Source organism: Sturnus vulgaris, chromosome 30, assembly GCF_052056855.1.
Source record: "Sturnus vulgaris isolate bStuVul1 chromosome 30, bStuVul1.hap1, whole genome shotgun sequence".
Lineage (NCBI taxonomy): Eukaryota > Metazoa > Chordata > Aves > Passeriformes > Sturnidae > Sturnus > Sturnus vulgaris.
In genome coordinates, this window is record NC_142272.1 from 1043693 (window position 1) to 1059406 (window position 15714).

The following is a 15714-nucleotide window of genomic DNA, read 5'->3' on the forward strand; positions in this document are numbered from 1 at the left end:
GCAGGGCCGGATCCAGGAACACGCCGGGGACCCCGACAGCCGAGGGAAGGGCAGAGTGACCGCTCCCGGTGCCGTCCCGGTGCCGAAATTCCACACCCGCCCCTTCCTCTCCGGTTCCCGCCTTTCGCCTACATCCCCCATCACCCTCTGCGCCACTTCCGTTCTCGCGCCCTCTCGCGAGAACCACGCCGCTCGCTGGGAGTTGTAGTCCGCAAGGGGGCGGTACACACCCGTCCGGGGCTCTGCGCGCGGGGGCCGCCGGGAGTTGTAGTCCAGGGGGGCGGGGAGGACTCGCGTTCCCAGCGTGCGCCGCGCGGAGCCCGCGCTCTGCCCTGCTCGCGCCTCCGGCTCGCGGTCCCGGGGGCTCCTCAGCGCCGGGCGGGGGGGGCTCGAGCAGGCCCGGGGGGCTCCGGGGGGCTCGGCGGGGCTCCCACCATGTCGGGCGAGGAGGAGGCGAACGAGCTCACCATCGCCGAGGACCTGGTGGTGACCAAGTACAAGATGGGGGGGGACATCGCCAACCGTGAGTACGGGCCGCGGCCGGGGGGGCGGCGGGGAGGGCGCGGGGCCAGCGCTGAGTGGGGAGCGGCCAGGCCTGAGCGGCTCCCGGTGTGACCCCCCCCCCCGGGTTAGAAGCCCCCTCCCCTGACGGGCTGGGGGGCCGTGTTGGGGTGGGGGGAGCGGGTCGGGACCCCCCCGGTGTCCCGGTGTGACCTCCCCGGTCCGCGGGAGCCGCCCGGTCCCGGCGGGGCCCGGCCCCGCGCGGCCGCCGCCGCTGCCGGCACGTGGTACCGCGCCCCACGTGCACCGGCGGCGCGGGGGGAGCGCGGCCGGGCCGGGCCGGGCCGGGCCTGCCGCCCCCCGCCCCAAACCCCGCCCGTGCCCGCTTTGTTCGGGGTCTGAGCCCCGGCTCCGGTCCCGGTTTAGGGGGGGTCCAGCCCCGTGGTGGCGGCGGGAACGGGACGGGAACGGGGGGAGCCCCAGGCGGGGAGGCCTGGCTGGGTTTGGGGGGTGAGGGTTGGTCTGGGAACGGGGTTCTGTTCTGGGAATGAGGGGGTCCAGCTTTGGGGGTGGGATCCCGAACCGGTCTGGGGGTGCTGCTCCAGGAATGGGGTCCTGTCCTGGGAATGGGGGTCTTGTTCTGGGAATGGGGTCCTGGACCCGTCTGGGGGTCGTGTGTTGGGAACGGGGACCAGTTTTGGGAATGGGGGTCCGGTTCTGGGAAGGGGGATCCTGTCCCGGGCACGGGGTCCTGTCCCGGGAACGGGGTCCTGTCCCGGGAACGGGGTCCTGTCCCGGGCACGGGGTCCTGTCCCGGGAGCGGGGTCCTGTCCCGGGAACGGGGTCCTGTCCCGGGAATGGGGTCCTGTCCCGGGAACGGGGTCCTGTCCCAGGAACGGGGTCCTGTCCCAGGAATGGGGTCCTGTCCCGGGAATGGGGTCCTGTCCCGGGAATGTGGCTCCAGCCGCTGTCCCCACCCCCGGCAGGTTCTGCCCCCCTCTCCCGGTTATTTTTTTATCCCTTTGCCGGTGTCCCGGCTCCGGGAGCCGCCCGGACCGGTTCCGCGGGGCTCCCCGGTGTCCCGCCCCGCTTCCTGCTGACTCCAGAGCTTCTTTTGAACTCGTGCCGGTGTCCCGGGAGGCGCTTTGGGAGCGGGGATTCCCTTCGGGAAGGGAGGGAGGTCTCCTGGGCAGACTGGAAGTTTGGTCACCTCCCTTCCCGGGGGGAAAGGCAGCTCCACGCAGGTTCTCCTCCCCTGGGAAGAGCAAACACCAAAAAAATCTGGCCAAAAAAACCCTTCCAGCTGTCGGTTTTTTAGGGATAGAAAGTGCCTTAACTCCCTAAAAATCATCGGGAAGGAGAGAGGGGTTTGAGGAGCGTTCCTGCTCCTCTGATTCCTTGGAATGCTCCGAGGGTTTTCCCTTTTATCTGCTTTTTTTTTTTTCTTTTTTTTTTTTTTTTTCCCCTCCCTGTTTGTTTTATTCCCCCTCCATGTCCCGCTGGCTCTTATCAGGAATGTTATCCTTGCTTTGAAATATTCCCAGCTTTCCCATGGAATTTGGAGTTGTGGCACAGGTGACAGTGCCACAGCACTCCCAAGGATTCCTTGGAATTCTGAGGAAACACGCTGGGACAAAGAAGGGAATGCGAGGGGACATCCCAGGATCCCAAAATATTTTGGGATCAGCGCTGTGGAGGAAGCTGCAGGAGATCTGGGGACACCTTTTTTTCCCCCAGATTTTTTCATGAGGCGGGCTGGAATTCCTTGGTGGTTTTTTGGTTTGTTTTTTTTGGGGAGTGGAACATTCCCAAAACTTCCTGGAGTGGTGCGTGGGGGGCGTTCCCTGTGTCAGCACAAGGATTCCCTGGAAAACAGGGACTCATGGAATGAGCTTTGATGTCTCCCTGTCATTCCCAAACCTGTTCCTGGAGCTCTGACTTCTCCCTGAGGAATTTGGGATTGTGGGGCTCTCACTTCCCAAAAACATATTCCCAAATAAAAAAAAATCACAGCAGGATTTACTCCTTTCCCATCGACATCCAGGGGATCCGGATAAAATCTGGGCAGAACAACGAGGTTGTTCCCTCTGGGTGTTGGGTTTGGGGCTGTGGATCCATGAAAATGGATTTTTAAAAAATTTTTAATAATTTTTTTTGGGGGGGAATTGCAGGGGTCCTGCGTGCCGTGGTGGAAGCGGCGAATCCCGGCGCGTCCGTGCTGTGCCTGTGTGAGAAGGGCGATGCCATGATCATGGAAGAGACGGGGAAAATCTTCAAGAAGGAAAAGGAAATGAAGAAAGGTGAGGGTGGGGAAGGTTTTTTTTTTTTTTTCATTCCTGGGAAGTGCTGCTGGATGAGGAATTCCTCGCCGTTCTCTTGATTTTTTTTTAACCCAAATTTCCTCCTCCCTGCTGTTCCTCAGTATTTCCGTGGATCCATGGGGGTGATGTGGGAGGGATGATGTGTGATGACAAAGATTTGTCACCAAATTCCCATCCTGGAGGTGCTGCAAGTGGCTTTAGGTGGGATATTGGGGAAAAAAAATTCCTCCCTGTGGGGCACTGGAGTGGAATTCCCATCCCTGCAAGTGTCCCAGGCCAGGTTGGAGCAGCCTGGAATAGGAGGAAGTGTCCCAAGAGGGTGGAACAGAGCTTTAAGATCCTCCCCAATCCCAAACCATTCCTCAAATCCGTGATTTTTTTTTTTTTTTTGTTGTTCCCATTCCCAGGAATCGCCTTCCCCACGAGTATATCCGTAAATAACTGTGTGTGTCACTTCTCCCCGCTCAAGAGTGACCAGGATTACATCCTCAAGGACGGGGATTTGGTCAAAATGTGAGTGCCTGCATCACATCCCATGGGAATTCCTTCTCCCTTCCCCAACATTATTTGGGTTGGAAGGATCTGTCAGATCTCCCCACCCCAAATCCCAAAATCATTTGGGTTGGAAGGACCTGTCAGATCTCCCTTCCCCAAATCCCAAAATTATTTGGGTTTGAAGGATCTGTCAGATCTCCCCACCCCAAATCCCAAAATTATTTGGGTTTGAAGGATCTGTCAGATCCCCTTCCCCAAATCCCAAAATCATTTGGGTTGGAAGGACCTGTCAAACCACTCATTCCCCCCCACCCTGTTTCCACCACGGCCTTAATTCCTTGCTAATTAAAGCCTCCTAACGAGCCTGGAGTGGCTCCTGGGGCATCATTCCATGTGCTGGTGCCCCTGGAGCAGTGGGATCGTCCTGGAATTCCTGGAATTCCCCTTTTCCCTCTGTGTTGCAGTGACCTGGGCGTGCACGTGGACGGCTTCATCGCCAACGTGGCTCACACCTTCGTGCTCGGCGCCTCCAAGGTGGGTTTGTCATCGGGGGGTGTCTCCTCGGGGCTGGGGAGGCCTTGGGGTGCCAGGGGCACCAGCCTGGAGTGTCAGGATCCGAGGGGCAGTGCCCTGGAGTGTCAGGATCCGAGGGGCAGTGCCCTGGAGTGTCAGGATCCGAGGGGCAGTGCCCTGGAGTGTCAGGATCCGAGGGGCAGTGCCCTGGAGTGTCAGGATCCGAGGTGGCACCAGCCTGGAGCCCCTGGAGCTGAGCTGGTACCAATCCTGAACCTCTGGAGCTGAGGTGGCACTAATCCTGAGTCCCTGGATCCAAGGTGGCAGTGCCCTGGAGTGTCAGGATCTGAGGTGGCACCAGCCTGGAGTCCCTGGATCCAAGGTGGTGGTGCCCTGAAATGTCAGGATCTGAGATGGCACCAGTCTGGAGCCCCTGGATCCAAGGTGGCACCACCCTGGAATCTCTTGATCCAGGGTGGCAGTGCCCTGGAGTGTTGGGATCCGAGGTGGCAGTGCCCTAAAATGTCAGGATCTGAGGTTGCACCACCCTGGAACCTCTAGATCTGGGGTTGCACCAATCCTGAGCCCCTGGATCCAAGGTGGCACCACCCTGGAACCTCTGGATCCAAGGTGGCACCAGCCTGGAACCTCTGGATCTGAGGTGGCACCAGTCTGGAGTGTCAGGATCCAAGGTGGCAGTGCCCTGGAGTGTCAGGTTCTGAGTTGGAACCAGCCCTGAGTGTCAGGATCCAAGGTGGCACCAGTCCTGAGCCCCTGGAGCTGAGGTGGCACCACCCTGGAATCTCTTGATCCCGGGTGGCAGTGCCCTGGAGTGTCAGGATCTGAGGTGGCACCAGTCAGGAGTGTCAGGATCCAAGGTGGCAGTGCCCTGGAGTGTCAGGATCTGAGGTGGCACCAGTCAGGAGTGTCAGGATCCAAGGTGGCAGTGCCCTGAAATGTCAGGATCTGAGGTGGCACCAGTTTGGATCCAAGGTGTCACCCCTCTGGAACCTCTGGATCCGAGGTGGCACCACCCTGGAGCCCCTGGATCTGAGGTGGCACCAATCCTGACCAATCTCAGACCAATCCTGAGCCCCAGGATCCCAGGTGGCAGTGCCCTGGAGTGTCAGGATCCAAAGTGGCACCAGCCTGGAGCCCCTGGATCCAAGGTGGCACCAGCCTGGAGTGTCAGGATCTGAGGTGGCACCACCCTGGAATCTCTGGATCCCAAAATCTCTGGATCCAAGGTGGCACCACCCCAGAGTTTCTGGATCCCAGGTGGCACCAATCCCAGATATTGGGGATCTGAGGTGGCACCAATCCCAAATTTTGGATCAGAGGTGGCACCAATCCCAAATTTTGTAGATCTGAGGTGGCACCAATCCCAAATTTTGTAGATCTGAGGTGGCACCAATCCCAAATTTTGGATCAGAGGTGGCACCAATCCCAAATTTTGGATCAGAGGTGGCACCAATCCCAAATTTTGGGGATCTGGGGTGGCACCAATCCCAAATTTTGGGGATCAGAGGTGGCACCAATCCCAGATTTTGGGGATCTGAGGTGGCACCAGTCCCAGATCCTTGGCGAGTCCCTGCTTCCCCCTTTTCCTGCTGCAGTTCCCAGGATGAACATTCCCCTTCCCCACCCCAAAACCAATCCTTGCTTCCCCCTTTTCCCCTGGAATTTGGCCTGTCTGATACCTTGGGAATTGCTGCTGGGAATTCCTCAGGTTATCCCATGCTCTGAGAATAAATCCCTTGGGGGATTTATCCTTTGGAATGGTTCTGCTTTTTTTGGGGGGGGAAGAAACCAAAATTCCCCATTGGAATTTTGCTGGAATTCTCCCAAATCCACATCCTTGACTGCAAAGAATTCTGGAATTCTTTCGGGGTGTGTGGGGGGGTGCTTGATGAAGGGAGTTTCCCACCAAATTCCAGACGTGAAATTTCGACTCCCAAACCTTCAGAAATCCCAGATTTTATTTTTTTTTTGTTTTTCCCCCCAGGAAAATCCCGTGTCCGGCCGCAAAGCCGACGTCATCAAGGCAGCTCACCTGTGTGCCGAGGCCGCCCTGCGCCTGGTGAAACCCGGCAATCAGGTGGGAATTTGGGGGGAATCTCTGGGATTTCAGGAGCTGTGGAATTTTCTGGGGGGGGTCTGGGAGCGGCCGTGTGGAAAAATTGAGGTTTTGGGGTTTTTTTTCGCCTTTTTTTTTTTTTTTTTTTTTTTTGGAGGTGTGGAAGCGGCTGTAGGGTTGGAAAAGAAAGAAAAAAAGAGTTTTCCCAAAATATGGGGAGAAAAATTGTCACAAAATGTGGGATTTAAGGAAAGCTCGGAGCAGGGTTTTTTTTTAATCCATAATTTTTTTTTTTTTTTTCTGTGTTTTGTGGGTTTTTTTAATCCCAGAACACACAAGTGACAGAGGCCTGGAATAAAATCGCCCACGCGTTCCACTGCACACCCATTGAAGGTGAGGGAAAAGGAATTCCAGGGAAAAGGGAAAAAAAGGGTCCCAGGGAAAAGGGGGATCCCAGGGAAAAAAAGGAGTTCCAGGGAAAAGGGAAAAAAGGGTCCCAGGGAAAAGGGGGATTCCAGGAAAAAAAGGATTCCAGGAAAAAGGGATCTCGGGGAATAGAGATCCCAGGGGAAAAAGGATCATGGGGAAAAGGAGATCCTGGAGAAAAGAGGTAACAGGGAAAAAGATCCCAGGGAAAAGGGAGAAAAAGGAAAAAGTGTTCACAGGAAAAGGGAATTTCAGGGAGAAAAAGTCTCACAGGGAAAGGGGGAATCCCAGAGAAAAGGGATAAAAAGGAAGAGGGATTCCAGGGAAAAAAGGATCCCAGGGAAAAGGGATAATGAAAAAGGGATTCCAGGGAAAAAAGGGATCACAGGGAAAAGAGGATCATGGAGAAAAAGGATCACAGAGAAAAGGGGATCACAGGAAAAGGGAATTCTAGGGGAAAAAAGGGATCATGGGGAAAGAGATAAAAGGGAAAAGGGATTCCAGGGGAAAGGGGATCCCAGGAAAAAGGGAATTCCAGGGGGAAAAGGACCACAGGGAAAAGGGGATCCCAAGGAAAAGGGCTCCCGGGGTGCCTGGGAGGGCTCTGGGATTGCTGGATCAGGATCCCAGAGCTCATCCCAATCCTTGTCCTGGGGGCTGTTCCTGCTGCCCTGAAATGGTTCCATGCTTGGTTAAATTCCCTGGAATTGCAGGAATTCTGCTGGGCTGGGAGTGGGTTGGGAATGCTGGGGGATCTGCCCAGGACTGGCCTGGGGGGGATCCCCAAATCCCTCTGGATCCCCACGGTGGGAATTCTGCCTGGGCTTGACAATGGTGGGGAGCGGCATCGGGGCTCCCAGTACAGACCAGTATAGACCAGTACAGACCAGTGCATCCCACTGGTGTGCAGGGCCTGGAGCTCCCAGTATAGACCAGTACATCCCACTGGTGTGCAGGGCCTGGAGATCCCAGTATAGACCAGTACAGACCAGTGTAACACACAGGTGTGCAGGGCCTGGAGCTCCCAGTATAGACCAGTCCAACACACTGGTGTGCAGGGCCTGGAGGTCCCAGTACAGACCAGTGTAACCCACTGGTGTGCAGGGCCTGGAGCTCCCAGTACAGACCAGTATAGACCAGTACAGACCAGTGCATCCCACTGGTGTACAGTGCCTGGAGCTCCCAGTACAGACCAGTATAGACCAGTGTAACCCACTGGTGTGCAGTGCCTGGAGCTCCCAGTATAGACCAGTACAGACCACTGGTGTGCAGTGCCTGGAGGTCCCAGTACAGACCAGTATAGACCAGTGTAACCTTCTGGTGTGCAGTGCCTGGAGGTCCCAGTACAGACCAGTACAGACCAGTGTAACCTTCTGGTGTGCAGTGCCTGGAGGTCCCAGTACAGACCAGTGTAACCCACTGGTGTGCAGGGCCTGGAGATCCCAGTATAGACCAGTACAGACCAGTGTAACCCACTGGTGTGCAGTGCCTGGAGCTCCCAGTATAGACCAGTCCATCCCAGTAAGCCCAGTCCATCCCAGTAATCCCAGTTTGCCCGCAGGGATGTTGTCACACCAGCTGAAGCAGCACGTGATCGACGGGGAGAAAACCATCATCCAGAACCCCTCGGACCAGCAGAAGTGAGAGGGGCAAAAATGGGGGGGAAATGGGAGATTGGGGGGCAAAAATGGGGGAAAACGGAATTGGGGGGCAAAAATGGGGGGATTTGGAGCAAAAATGGGGGGAAATGGGGAGATTGGGGTGAGAAATGGGGGAAAATGGAATTGGAGGGCAAAAATGGGGGGATTGGGGGCAAAAATGGGGGAAAATTTGGGGATTGTGGTGGGAAATGGGGGAAAAAGGTATCAGGAAAATGGGGGGATTGGGGTGAAAATGGGATCGGGGGAAATGGGAGGTTGGGGTGAGAAATGGGGTCAGGATGAGAAATGGGGTCAGGGAAAGAAGATTGGGTAAAATGGGGTCGGGATAAAGTGGGGATTGAGGTGAAAAAATGGGGTTTGGGGGGAAAAATGGGATCAGAGTGAGAAAATGGAGGGGAAGGGTGAGAAATGGGGGGGAAGGGGTAAAATTTGGGTCGGGGGGAAATGGGGTCAGGGTGAGAAATTGGGGGGTTAAGAGGAAAAATGGGGGGTCAGGGATAAAAATTGGGATCGAGGGGAGAAATGGGGGGGTCGGGGTGAGAAATGGGGTGGGGGGAAACTGGAATTGGGGTGAGAAATGGGGGCTCAGGGTGAGAAAATGGGGGCTCTTTTGGGAAGGAGGGTTTTCCAGGAATGCTTTGGGTTTCCAGGAATGCTTTGAGTCTCCTGGAAGGTTTTGGCTTTCCTGGAAGGCTCTGAATTTCCAGGAACGTTTTGTGCTTCCTGGAAGCTTTTCCCTTCAGAATTCCCAGATTTTCCTGCCTCTCCCAACCCCCTTTTTCCCCCAGGAAGGACCACGAAAAAGCCGAATTCGAGGTGCACGAAGTCTACGCCGTCGACGTCCTCGTCAGCAGCGGCGAGGGAAAGGTCAGCTCATCCCTAAAGAAACGCCGGGAATTCCCAGCCTGGGTGGCTCCAGAGCTTCTCCAGATTGTGGGAATTCCCTGGCAATGTTTTCCAGGCCAAGGATGCGGGGCAGAGAACCACGATTTACAAGCGGGACCCCTCCAAGCAGTACGGGCTGAAGATGAAAACCTCGCGCGCCTTCTTCAGCGAGGTGGAGCGGCGCTTCGACACCATGCCCTTCACCCTGCGGTAAATCCCGGGAATTCTGCTGGGATGGGGCTGCAATTCCACCTGAGATACCTGGGTGGGGATGGAGTACCTGGACAGGGCTGGAATTTCCAGGGGTTTGAGCCTTCTGCAGTGAGGTGGAGCAGCGCTTCAACACCGTGCACTTCATTCACTCTGTGGTGAATCCTGGGAATTCTGTCTGGGATGGGGCTGGAATTCCACCTGGGATACCTGGATAGGGATGGAATTCCACCTGGGGTACCTGGGTGGGGCTGGAATTCCACCTGGGATACCTGGATAGGGCTGGGATTCCAGGGGTTTGAGTTTTCTTAAGCGAGGTGGAGCGGCGCTTTGACACCACGCCTTTCACCCTTTGGTAAATCCCAGAAATTCTGCGGGGATGGGGCTGGAATTCCACCTGGGTGGGGCTGGAATCCCACCTGAGATACCTGGATAGGGCTGGAATTGCACCTGGAATACCTGGATAGGGCTGGGGTACCTGGATAGGGCTGGAATTCCAGGGGTTTGAGTTTTCTGCAGCAAGGTGGAATGGTGCTTTGATACCATTCACTTCACTCTGTGGTGAATCCTGGGAATTCTGCTGGGATGGGGCTGGAATTGCACCTGGGGTACCTGGATAGGGCTGGAATTCCACCTGAGATACCTGGATAGGGCTGGGGTACCTGGCTAGGGCTGGGATTCCAGGGGTTTGAGTTTTCTTCAGTGAAGCAGAGCGGTGCTTTGACACCATGCCCTTCACCCTGCGGTAAATCCCGGGAATTCTGCTGGGATGGGGCTGGAATTGCACCTGGGGTACCTGGATGGAGCTGGGTTACCTGGCCAGGGCTGGGATCCCAGGGCTTTCCCAGCAGGTGTTTTTGCACAAGGTGTGGGTTTGGGAAGGGAGTGAACCCGGAATTCCGGGGATTTCAGCATTTCCTGGGCAGGTGTTTGTAGGTATTGGCTCAGGTGGGAGCTCAGGATTGCCCAGGTGCACTCAGGTGTGATCCCATGTGCACCCAGGTGTGATCCCAGATGTGCTCGGGTATGATCCCAGGTGCTTCCAGGAGTGCTCAGGTGTGATATCAGGTATACCACAGGTGTACTCTCAGGTGCTCCCAGGTGTGCTCAGGTGATCACAGGTGTGCTCAGGTGTGATCTCAGGTGCTCCCAGGCGTGCTCAGGTGTGATCTCAGGTGCTCCCAGGTGTGCTCAGGTGCTCACAGGTGTGCTCCCAGGTGTTCTCAGGTGTGATCTCAGGTGCTCCCAGGTGTGCTCAGGTGCTGTGTCCCCGCAGGGCGCTGGAGGATGAGAAGAAGGCGCGCATGGGGGTGGTGGAGTGCGCCAAGCACGAGCTGCTGCAGCCCTTCAATGTCCTGTACGAGAAGGAAGGTGAGACTGGGACAGGGGGACACAGGGGACACCTGGGGACAGGTGAGGGGACAGGGGGAAATGGATGCAGGTGAGTTTGGAACTGCAGAGCTGCTCCCAGAGCAGGGATTGCAGGTCCTGGCAGGTGTAAGGGGCAAGAATTGCAGGTCCTGGCACAGGCAGGTTCAGCCCCACAGGTCCTGGAAGGGTTAACCCCATTGTCCTGTTCTGGAAGGGTTAACCCCCAGGTCCTGGCAGGGCTGGAGCTCAGGGTCACCCCCAGGTCCTGGCAGGGCAAGAGCTCAGGGTCAATGTCACAGGTCCTGGCAGGGCTGGACCCCAGGGTCACCCCCAGGTCCTGGCAGGGCTGGAGCTCAGGGTCACCCCCGGGTCCTGGCAGGGCTGGAGCTCAGGGTCAGTCTCACAGGTCCTGGCAGGGCTGGAGCTCAGGGTCAATGTCACAGGTCCTGGCAGGGCTGGAGCTCAGGGTCACCCCCAGGTCCTGGCAGGGCTGGAGCTCAGGGTCAGTGTCACAGGTCCTGGCAGGGCTGGAGCTCAGGGTCACCCCCAGGTCCTGGCAGGGCTGGAGCTCAGGGTCACCCCCAGGTCCTGGCAGGGCTGGAGCTCAGGGTCAATGTCACAGGTCCTGGCAGGGCTGGAGCTCAGGGTCACCCCCAGGTCCTGGCAGGACTGGAGCTCAGGGTCACCCCCAGGTCCTGGCAGGGCTGGAGCTCAGGGTCACCCCCAGGTCCTGGCAGGGCAAGAGCTCAGGGTCAATGTCACAGGTCCTGGCAGGGCTGGACCCCAGGGTCACCCCCAGGTCCTGGCAGGGCTGGAGCTCAGGGTCACCCCCAGGTCCTGGCAGGGCTGGAGCTCAGGGTCAGTGTCACAGGTCCTGGCAGGGCAGGAGCTCAGGGTCACCCCCAGGTCCTGGCAGGGCTGGAGCTCAGGGTCAGTGTCACAGGTCCTGGCAGGGCTGGAGCTCAGGGTCACCCCCAGGTCCTGGCAGGGCTGGAGCTCAGGGTCACCCCCAGGTCCTGGCAGGGCTGGAGCTCAGGGTCAATGTCACAGGTCCTGGCAGGGCTGGAGCTCAGGGTCACCCCCAGGTCCTGGCAGGACTGGAGCTCAGGGTCACCCCCAGGTCCTGGCAGGGCTGGAGCTCAGGGTCAGTCTCACAGGTCCTGGCAGGGCTGGAGCTCAGGGTCAGTCCCAGGTCCTGGCAGGGCTGGAGCTCAGGGTCAGTGTCACAGGTCCTGGCAGGGCTGGAGCTCAGGGTCAGTCTCACAGGTCCTGGCAGGGCTGGAGCTCAGGGTCAGTCCCAGGTCCTGGCAGGGCTGGACCCCAGGGTCACCCCCAGGTCCTGGCAGGGCTGGAGCTCAGGGTCAGTCCCAGGTCCTGGCAGGGCTGGACCCCAGGGTCACCCCCAGGTCCTGGCAGGGCTGGAGCTCAGGGTCAGTCTCAGTGTCACAGGTCCTGGCAGGGCTGGAGCTCAGGGTCACCCCCAGGTCCTGGCAGGGCTGGAGCTCAGGGTCACCCCCAGGTCCTGGCAGGGCTGGAGCTCAGTCTCAGTCTCACAGGTCCTGGCAGGGCTGTGTCTCAGCATTAACCCCTGTGTGCCCGCAGGGGAGTTCGTGGCCCAGTTCAAGTTCACGGTGCTGCTGATGCCCAACGGCCCCATGAGGATCACGAGCGGCCCCTTCGAGCCCGAGCTCTACAAATCCGACCTGGACGTGCAGGACGGGGAGCTCAAGGTTGGTTCTTCATTAATATTCATCATTAATCATGTTAATATGCAAATTAACCATCTCTGTAAACATAGCTCTATGGAAAATATTCATAGGAACAGTGTATCTATTTTGTATTTTTAATAATTATTTATTAACAGCTATATTTTCTTGGAAAATAAAATGGAAAATAGGTTTAGAATAGTTATTAGTGTTAACAGATTAATTGCTAATAAGAAATAAATTTTTATATGTATAAATAGAATCATATATAATAAATATCAAATAACATAAAATATGTATAAATAAAATACCTTGCAAATATAGGAATCTATAATAAATTAGTCTATATAAATAAATAAAAATAATTATAATTATGTAAAATGTTTTCTTTAATTATTTTATTTGTAGAATATTATAATTACATTTTCTAATTAATAGTCTATATTAATTAGACTATACTTACATAAATAGATATATAAATATAAATAGTAAATAAATACTCTGAGTAATATAGTAATAGATATAATTTTATATATAATGATATATTAAATATTTTTATTAGTATCTTATTATATCTATATATAATATAGATATTATATGAAATATATATATTATATATTAAGTGTTCTATATATAAAATTATTATTAATATATTGTAGAGTAAAACAGTATGAGTTTCCTATTAATTGAATTATTAAAGATTGAAATAATAATGGAAATATTGATAATTAAAATAGTGATAACTGAAATATGAATAATTAAAATATCAATAGATAAGCTATTACTAATTATAATTTAATTGTTAATATATCAAGAATAGCTTTATTTTTAATATTATTTATAATAAATTAATAATAATTAATAAAGAAGCACCTCCTCAGGGTCACCTGTCCTTGCCCCCATGGAGGGGAGGTGAAGGAAAGGGAACCAAATCCTCCCCCAAATTCCCATTATCCCAAAAATCCTCCCCTTTTCCTCCCTTCCAGGCCCTTCTACAAAGCTCTGCCAGCAGGAAGACCCAGAAAAGAAGAAAAAGAAGGTAAAAATGGGCACTTTTTGTGTTGGGAATTCCCAAATTTTGTGGGTTTTTTTTTCACCAGAAGGACCCTGAAAAATCCCTGGATTTTTTTTTTTCCCCACAGGCTTCCAAAAATGCTGAAAACGCCACCACGGGGGAGACAGCAGAGGAGAACGAGGCTGGTGACTGAGAGCCCTTGGAGTTCTCAAATAGCCCCTTTTTCCCCCCTAAAAAAAAAAAAAAACCCACGAGAAAAAACAAAATTCCATCTGGAAATGAAAATAATCTGGCACCGGTGTTGGTCCAGGCAGTCTGGAATTCCCACAGAATCCAAGAGCTCCCGTTGACTTTGCCAAGGAGGGAGGAATCTCTTCAGACTTCAAAAGGAAAAAAATAATAATAATAATAATAATAATAATAAAAACATCCCCAAAAAGAGCAGCAAAAAAAAATAAAAATAAAAATTAGGAGTGAAAGTTACTATTAAATCTTTGATATTCCCCATTTTTGGAGAGGTGAATGCATAAAATCCTGGGAAAGGGAGTGGAGGAAGGTGCTGATTTCTTCCTCCTCCTCCTCCTCCTGCTGCCTTTTCTTATTTTTTAATTTTTCCTTTTGGAAATTTTGACAAAAAAAAACCCAAAAAACCAGGTGATTCCACCCAGAAAAGTGCCCTGTGCGAGCAATCCATGAATTTTATCTTTTCCCTCTGCGATTGTACTTTTAGAATTGGGAAAAAAAAAAAAGCCAAACCCACAAATTTTAAGTTCTCCCCCCTTTCCCCCCCCCCCCCCCTCCACCAGGAGCCTTTTCAGCCTCTGCCTTGATTTAAGGGATTTCAAAAAAAAAAAAAAAAAAAAAAAAAATCGCTATTTTTTAACACAAACTCGTTTTTAAAAATAATCCAAACCCTCGGGAAGCCGCCGACACTGCGGCCTTGCGGAGTTGAATTCCCTTAAAATCCCGGGTTTGGGTGTTTTTTTTATCCTTCCCAATATCCCCGGGAGCACATTCCACCTTTTCCCAGTGAGCCAGAGGATAATTTTATTTTTCAATTTTTTTTCCCCTCTGGATTCTTTAGTAATTTTACAGGGGGGGAAAAAAAAAAAAATCCCACCAGAATTCCTCAGGGGAGAGGTGAGGGAAGCGCTGCCGGAGCCGGGATAGGCCCGAGCCCAGGGGTATCGCTCTTTTATAGTCAATTTTTTACAAAAAAAACACAGAAAAAAAAACCGAGAAAAAAAAAAAAGCCGATTAAACGCCGTCAGTTGAATGTTTTGAGGTTTTTTTTTTTTTTCTTTGCCGATACCCCTGGTTCCTTTTTTTTTTCTCCCCCATCCCTCAGTTTTTTGGGAATTCTCATTCCCGCCTTACCCAACATTCCCGGGCGTTCTCCGCAGGCCGCGCTGCTTCCTCGTCCAGATCCGAGTTTTCCAGCCCAAAAAAAAAAAATAAAAATAAAACTCCACACGTGCAAATGTTACCAAAGTCAAATAAAAGAGAATAAACCATGTGATATTGGATTTTATTCCTGGTTTTTTTTTTTACTTTTTCTCTGCTTATTTGGGATTTGGGATTGTTGGGTGGGACTCGCTTGGGCCCGGACACGTTTGGTGTTGGAAATGGGATTTTTGAGGGAAAAATTCTCATTTATGAGGGAAAAATGCTCATTTTTGTGGGAAAAATGCTGATTTATGAGGGGAAAATGCTCATTTTGGAGGGGACATGTTCATTTTTGAGGGGAAAATGTTCATATTTGAGGAGAAAATTACTCATTTTTGAGGGGAAAAGTTTTTGTGGGAAAAATGCTCTTTCATGAGGGAAAACAACTCATTTTTGAGGGAAAAAATCTCTTTTTTTTTGAGAAAATATGCATTTTTGAGGGAAAACACTCATTTTTGAGGGGAAAATACTCATTTTTGAGGGGAAAATACTCATTTTTGAGGAGAAAATGCTCATTTTAGAGGGGAAAATCCCACCAGAATTCCTCAGGGGAGAGGTGAGGGAAGCGCTGCCGGAGCCGGGATAGGCCCGAGCCCAGGGGTATCGCTCTTTTATAGTCAATTTTTTACAAAAAAAACACAGAAAAAAAAACCGAGAAAAAAAAAAAGCTGATTAAACGCCGTCAGTTGAATGTTTTGAGGTTTTTTTTTTTTTCTTTGCCGATACCCCTGGTTCCTTTTTTTTTTCTCCCCCATCCCTCAGTTTTTTGGGAATTCTCATTCCCGCCTTACCCAACATTCCCGGGCGTTCTCCGCAGGCCGCGCTGCTTCCTCGTCCAGATCCGAGTTTTCCAGCCCAAAAAAAAAAAAAAATAAAACTCCACACGTGCAAATGTTACCAAAGTCAAATAAAAGAGAATAAACCATGTGATATTGGATTTTATTCCTGTTTTTTTTTTTACTTTTTCTCTGCTTATTTGGGATTGTTGGGTGGGACTCGCTTGGGCCCGGACAGGTTTGGTGTTGGAAATGGGATTTATGAGGGAAAAATTCTCATTTATGAGGGAAAAATGCTCATTTTTTTGGGG

General features: G+C 52.7%; 1 protein-coding gene across 1 annotated transcript; it reads left to right on the forward strand.

Moving 5' to 3' along the window:
- Positions 1–288: 288 nt before the first annotated feature.
- Positions 289–14712, forward strand: PA2G4 (proliferation-associated 2G4). The gene is made up of 13 exons (XM_088180797.1): positions 289–523; positions 2673–2801; positions 3230–3335; positions 3782–3851; positions 5836–5928; positions 6237–6300; positions 7895–7973; positions 8783–8861; positions 8956–9089; positions 10366–10460; positions 12063–12190; positions 13153–13205; positions 13309–14712. Exons 1-13 carry the CDS (start codon positions 436–438, stop codon positions 13529–13531), a joined length of 1341 nt encoding a protein of 446 aa, XP_088036923.1. The 5' UTR covers positions 289–435; the 3' UTR covers positions 13532–14712.
- Positions 14713–15714: the final 1002 nt, after the last annotated feature.

Coding starts and splice junctions, on each gene's coding strand:
- PA2G4 (XM_088180797.1), top strand. CDS start 436: ATGTCGGGCGAGGAGGAGGCGAACGAGCTCACCATCGCCGAGGACCTG. Junction 10,461..12,062: donor TGTCCTGTACGAGAAGGAAG/GTGAGACTGGGA, acceptor GTGTGCCCGCAG/GGGAGTTCGTGGCCCAGTTC. Junction 12,191..13,152: donor TGCAGGACGGGGAGCTCAAG/GTTGGTTCTTCA, acceptor CCTCCCTTCCAG/GCCCTTCTACAAAGCTCTGC.